The sequence below is a fragment of the Carassius carassius genome, chromosome 49, assembly GCF_963082965.1.
Source record: "Carassius carassius chromosome 49, fCarCar2.1, whole genome shotgun sequence".
NCBI classification, from domain to species: domain Eukaryota; kingdom Metazoa; phylum Chordata; class Actinopteri; order Cypriniformes; family Cyprinidae; genus Carassius; species Carassius carassius.
Window position 1 is genome coordinate 11,234,664 of NC_081803.1, and position 7,117 is coordinate 11,241,780.

General features: G+C 36.7%; 1 protein-coding gene and 1 pseudogene across 1 annotated transcript in view; both read left to right on the plus strand.

Annotated features, from left to right (window-relative positions):
• The window catches only part of LOC132132053 (protein ZNRD2-like), an 8,500-nt gene extending 7,077 nt beyond the window's left edge, over nt 1-1,423 (plus strand). Inside the window, exons 3-4 of the mRNA XM_059544278.1 lie at nt 1-32; nt 115-1,423. The exon at nt 1-32 is cut by the window's left edge and continues 53 nt beyond it. Coding sequence (XP_059400261.1) covers nt 1-32; nt 115-557 — 475 coding nt within the window. The 3' untranslated portion in view covers nt 558-1,423. The remainder of the gene's footprint in view (nt 33-114) is intronic.
• Nucleotides 1,424-2,602: 1,179 nt separating this feature from the next.
• Nucleotides 2,603-3,824, plus strand: LOC132132447 (protein FAM89A-like; annotated as a pseudogene).
• The last annotated feature ends 3,293 nt before the right edge of the window (nt 3,825-7,117 follow it).

The following is a 7,117-nucleotide window of genomic DNA, read 5'->3' on the forward strand; positions in this document are numbered from 1 at the left end:
GCTGGACTCCGATATTGACAAGGACAACCCAGGTACGTTTAAATGCAGCCTTCAAATTATTTATGAATGTACAGTCTTACGTATCTCTGTTGACTTGTACAATTTCTCTTTCAGCTTTAAACGCCCAGGCAGCTTTGTCACAGGTACGAGAGCGTCAGTTGGCGACTCAGCCTCTCCCTGAATCTAACGGAGCCTCATCCAACGAACCCCTTCTCTCCATCAAGGGGCAGCCCCGGCCGGAGCACTGCGAGGGGGCCGCGTCTGGACGGAGAGGTCCCCCTCCTGCCATACAGCCCACCCCTCTTTCTGTTCCCACCGTCAGCTCCAACTTTCTGCTACCAGCCAACCCTCCTCTCCAGACTGCACCTCCTTTAGGGTCCTTGGGCAACCCCCTGCACCATCACCCAGCCTTGTCAAGCGCAGAGGAGGCAGTGCTACACAAACTCAGATGGGCCACGCAGGAGCTCCAGCACTCCGTGTCAGTGGAGGCCAGTATCCAGCTCTGCAGTCTGATCCGAGGCTGTGCCGAATCCCTGCGTAGTTTGAAAGAACTGTAGGTCTCAAAAGACTGAACCACAGACAGAGCTGTAACAGCAGACACATAATGAAATATGAACAACACGCACACATATGTACATATATTAGTAACATACTCCACAGTGGCCTGATTGTGTTTGTTTGTTCTAAAGTGGCTGAGTATGTGACTATCGTGTGTTGAAAAACATTGATTAAGCTGCAAAGGCTGTTTCATTATCCCTGATTTGTTTGCGTTTGAGTTACATTACAAGTTTTAACTTTTTTTTATGAACTCATAATTGAATGAAAACTCCACATTTTATGAAAGTACCAACTTGATTGTGACAATGTTAGAAAAACTACAGTTAGCCAAGTGAAGTGTTTCAAAGCAGTAGTAGAACTATCTGGTCGCCGTGATTTTGCCAAGTAAGACATGTTCCTGGATCAACATCTTTTGATGATCCTGGATCCACATTACTGTCCAAAAATATAGACTTAACCCAATCCCTACCCCTAAACATAACCCTACCCATAATTTATTCCTAAAATCAATGGGAAATGATGGCTGATTAACAAGTGTAGAAGCACCTAAATCTGATTGCAAGCCTAAAACAGATATTTTCTCAATTCTGATTGGTTGATTGGAATGTTGTTCCAGGATCAACAAGGATGTTGATCCAGGAACATGTTGTACTTGGTCAAATCACGCTCACCAGAACCATCTCAGAGCTGTGAGTGCTGTTTTGGGAACAAATAACAGCATTATACATTTGATAGTTAGGGGCGTTCCACTGCACTGCTTCCTATACATTATTCCATGTTTTTCCATGATGCCTTTGTTCAACTTAAAAGGATTTCTAGACATTGCACTTTTTTTTATTACACTGCCCTGTGTCTAGCATTTTTGTATGCCACTTTAGTGCTTTCCATCATTTTCCATGTTTTTGCAGTGGAATTTTTTTTTTGTCATTTTTTTTTTAAATGCAAAAACATTTTCTCCATGATGGGCCCTTATAGGGGCCATTCACATAGTACATGATTTTATGCTGAAAATCATTTGCATTCAACTGCGCTGCTTAGTGTGGATGCATGTTCCCTTTATGGGAATAAAAAAGGGTAATTGTTTATATCACACAATTCAGACTTCTTTTTCTTCGTTAATTGTGAGTTTACGTCTAGCAATTCTGACATTTTTCCCCCTGAATTCTTAGGTTATATCTAGCAATTTTTGTCAGAATTATATAAATTTTTTTGCCACAGAATGAAAAATAAAAAAGGAATTGCTTTTTATCTCACAATTTTGAATTTTTTTGCAAATTTAGCAAATTCTGAATTTTCTTCAGGCACTTTAGTTAAAATAAATGTATTGTCTTTAGACCATGCATTTTTCAATTCCTTATCCCTGTAATTTTTAAAAGCAAAAACTAATTGTGTGACCCCTTAGATTATACATTATTCCACCCAAAGGTAAGGCTCAGTTGAAGCAATTGGAAAAGTCATTGAGACTTAAACTACATAAAAAGAAAGGAAGAAGATGATCGTCTGTATCGGATGCTTTAATAGAGGTTATGTTGCTGGGCATGAGAAACAGCGCCTCGCTGTGGCCGAGAGATGCGGTGGGCGAGATAAAGGAAACGTTAAAACGAAAACAAAGCGTGGGCACTTCATCTTCTGTCCAGGGTTTCCTGTCCGGTTTTGCTTATAACCTAAGGGTAGGAATCGGTTTTTATATCCTAACGTTGGATTTATTCGTTGTTACGACGAAATACAAATAAAGAAGAGCGAAAGAGCAAAGATTGTCAAAAGAGTTTATAAGGGCGAAATTATTTTATTTTAATTATTAAACGAGCTACAAGTTATAGTTAAGTTTGAACCAGCGGTTATATATGAGGAATCGCGCATAGATTCTTACTTTTGTTTATTTACCGAAAATTATTTTTTTGAACGTTAGGCTACAGTTGTGCGCGCTCACCCTCCGTACCATCTAGAGAGAGAGAGAGACCGTATTTTTCTTCTCAGTTGGATATTTTTGATGGTGTTGAATATAAATGAACAAAATAACAACACCGGGCATAGAAGAGATTAAACCCAGGTTTTTATTTTAAAAGCGAAATCGGAAATCAACGGGTTTCAGTCCAGTCCAGCGGATTGTCCGACTGGAAGCGTCAGTTCTGTGGAAGGTTTGCCTCCGTTACCTAAAGGACTGAGCGGTATCCTAAACTCGAGCGGAGGGTCCTGGAGGGACATTGAGAAGGTCTACAGCAAGAGGACGCGCATCCAGGCGGACATCAGCATGTCCAGGGCGAGCGACGGTCCTGACCGAAGTAAACCCGCGAGCCTCGACGCAGCGCTGGCCGTGCTGCGCAAAGACATGGTGAGTAATATTAGTACTGAAAACTTAATAGTAATTTGCTACACTACTAGTTACTGCAAAAAGTAACATTATTACTGTAACTAGTTACTACTACTGCCCAACACTTGGCATATATTATGCATGTATATTATAAATACATATTATCACATTTTCAGTAACCGTTCATTGACAGTTTTGTTTAAAAAAAAAAACTTTTAAAGAAAGTGTTGCATTTTTTAATGTTACATTTTTATCACACAAATTTATAACTGTTGGAACATTTATATTTTTTGTGCTTTAATGTTAATTAAAGTATATATTTGAACATCCCCATCCTAAATGTTCTTATCTTTTGCAGGTTGGACTTCGACAGTTAGACATGTCCTTGCTGTGCCAGTTGTGGTCTCTTTATGAGTCCATACAGGAATACAAAGGAGCTTTCCAGGGCATTTCCTCCTCTTTGTGTGAGTGCTCCTTCAACATCGAAAATGGTTATTCTGAAGATGAAGAGGAGGATGATAAAGATGAACATGAAAGGGAGAGTGTGGAGACGCTATTATTTCTTCCTCAGCCCACTCAGAACTCCAGTGGATCAAAGACTCCTTCCACGTCCACATTTAAATGAAGCATGTGCTCTCTCAGAAACAGTATGAATCTGATCTCCCATGATCCTCATCAATATAAACTGTGACAAACATGACCCCATTGTCTGAAGGATTCTAGAAGCATCAATATGAAGACCTTTATTTTTGTAGGATACTATTACAATGGAGACTGTAAGTTTGTTTTAGGGAAACCATGAAGAGCTGCTTTTTCACTGCCTGTGAAGTCATAAAGACCGGATGAGGAAGAAGGATGTAGCCAGAAACAGTGTGGTCTAGGATGTTCATTATTTTATGTAGATTTGTCAAATATGTATTATCACTTGCCTCTTTTCTTGATCACATACCAGATACCTTTTCTGATTATACAAAAAAAAAATCATTTGTAAGGTAATCATTGAATGCAGAATGTGCATTTTGATAAAAAATAAATAAATAAATAAATATAATGAAGTATATTTGAAGTATATGAAATATAATGATAAAAAAAACATAATGAAGCATGTCAACATTTTCTGCTGGTCTCAAGAAAGCACTTAAAAGTGGTTCGTTTTCTTTATAGCTTAGCTAAATGTTGTGTTGTCTGGTATTTTATTCACCAGTCTTAAATATGTGCTCAAAGTGTTCAAAATAGCTGTCAGCCATTAGGTGGCACTCATTTGGGATGTTGTTTTGAGTCATGATGCCTGGAGTATTACAGAAAACAAAATAATTGCTTCTGGAAACATCTGTGCTCATCGTCTTGGTACCATTTAGCACAAAAGAAGATTGCTATTTTCTTCTCCTTTAATGTTTATCTTTGAGTCATACTAGATACATTCCATCTGATTAAAACAATTATTCTAAATTTAAATGTTTGGACTGGGGCTCCTTTAGATCTTTCTGAATCACTCTGTCATTACTCTGCAAGTATAAACAAATGGTTCTAGCTACTCTTTTGCTTATTAGGTAATACTGCCTGCTACTTTTGCACCAGAGAGAGGGGAGGAACAAGCTCAGACACAGGCCAGGCATTACTAAAACTCTTCCCATCGCTACTATAATTACAGTAACATTGACTGCATGTCCTGTCAATATACTGTGCTTTAGGTTTTATGAAGTATATCTCTATAGCAGTTTAATAAATAATATACTCTAGCAATTTAAAGTAGCAATTTAAATTTTTGACCATCAATAACACAAAAGTCTTTTTGCTAAATTTTGAGCTAGTTGATATTTGCTTTCCTGAAATTAGACTATAGCTTTAGGTTTTATCATGTATATAGTATATTATATAATGTGTATACACACACACATACACTAATTTAATATTCATTTATTATTCATTGAATAAATTTCATTTATTTTTAATGCAATAAATTAGCTAAAAAAAAAACACTAACTTACTAGTTGTTTAACTCACACCCATATATAACCTTGGTTTAATCTATGGCATTTATTTCATTTGACGTGAGAACATGGATGAACCACAATGTCTAAATTCAGGGAGATCAACATCTTCATGCTCACTGCAGGTGCTGTCAGAGTGTGTCCTCCAAAGAAAACCAAAGAGTTATTAAATGTTTCTGTCTAAGTGGTCTTCTGTTTGAGTCTTTGCAGGTAGACACAGGAAACAAAGCTCTGGGCAGTCGTACAGAGCTGAGCATCTGTCATTATGCCACAAGCCCCACTCATGTGTCAAAACCTTGCTCTTGGCTCAATGAAACACTCCCAGTGTACTTTCCACTTTGCATACCGTTTATTCAGAGAGACTATCTTTCTTACAGAGTGATAAACTGCACGTATTTAGCATGACAAAGTGATTAAGTAGTTAAGGATGTTGCATTCTTTTAGAAAGCCCTCTCATGCCTCTAAAAATAAAATACAGATGTACAAGATATTGCTTGATACGCAGTATGTCTAATAAAAGTAAACTCAAACCAAAGGTAGTGTATCTTTTGAGTCACATCTAAATAATACAATTTTAAAAATACAGATTCTGCCCTTTGATTAATCATAAATATTATGGCAAAAAATATATTCTTTTTCCCCTCTATCTGCTTTAATAACTAAACATTTTAAAAAATCCATTTCTATCTTTCTAAAGTTACCTTATCAAGGTTTGGAAAACATTTAGTCTGTTTTGGATCTGAATTACACTACTGTTCAAAAGTCGAAGATTTTTTTTATGTTTTTTGAAGAAAATGCTGATTTGCTGTTTAAGAAACATTTCTTAATATTTTCAGTGTTAAAATCATTTGTGCTGCTTAATATTTTGGAAACACTTTAGAATAGAAAACACTTATTGAGTATTGACTATGACTTCTCCCTCAATATATTCCTAATTTGCTGCTTATTGATAGTTAGTAAGGTACTTCTTAAGTTTAAGTATTGGGTAGGATTAGGGATGTAGAATAAGGTCATGTAGAATAAGGCATTAATATGTGCTCATTAGTACTAATATTGCTAAGTGCTAATATTATAGTATTATGCATGCTAATATGCATGCTAATATGCAACTAGTAAAGAGGCCCTAAAATAAAGAATTACCAATATTTTTGTAGAAACTGATATATCTTTTCAGCATTCATTGATTCATAGAAAGTTCTGTATTTTTCAGAAAGTTCAGTAACATTATAAATGTCTTTATTTTATTAGGCCTATAGTGTATGTGGCTGTAGTTGAACAGTATTTCAGTGTTTTTCAGTCATAAATGAGGCTCTTGTTTTTTATGCCTTGTAGTCTAGGGTGGTGTATCATTATAAGGATGCATATAGGAGGCATTTCTTGATCCACCTAGTGAGTAAGCATGTATTATGAGTGAGCTCATGTCTTACCCAGATATAAACTCAGCCTGTGAAGGGAGGAGCTCGCAACTCTGTTTTTTTGTTTCTGAAAATGTCATTTGAATTTATTTTAATATATGTTATGTAATGTTTTTTATAAATAGATCATTATAATGGGGTTAGCAGTAAGTGGCAACACCAGACAGGAAGATGTTAGTATCACACAGGAATATGGCTAAGAGGGTCACCGATTTGGATTCTAGGTCATCAGCTGAGCCAAACGTTTGCACTGCCCCCATAACCCACACAAACGGCACCACTCCATCAATCCCTCCAGCTGCTTCTGCCCATTTATCCCTCTCTCCCAGCCATCTAAAATAGATCCTGCGTAACTGGAAAAATCCCCTGCCAATGTCCACTAAAAATACCCATCGTGATCAAGGTCTGGATGGCCCTGCGTTGCTGCTGTAGATCATTATGTTGATAAATGCACAGGGCATTGAAGCATTCTTCCTATTTTGCAAAAGTCTATGTTAGGCCATTGAACCACATTAAAAGATCATGTTCATCAGTTTGTAATTTTAACCTGAATATAAATATTAATTTACATTAAGATACATATAAGATAAATATGCTCATACTTTGGGATTCTTTTCTTCTAGAGTCACATAGATCAATTTTGCTAATTTTTATTGGGCATATTTGTAGCGCACCAATTATTTTTTTAAATAGCGCCACCTGTTGTTTAAAAGTTATTAGAAACTGTTGTAAGTAATTCCTCTATTGGAGAATAATTCAGCTCATTGATTCCTCATCAGTTCCTTTTTTACTAGCAAAATATGATTTTGACATGTATTTATACCGTATGTCCTCTTTTGACC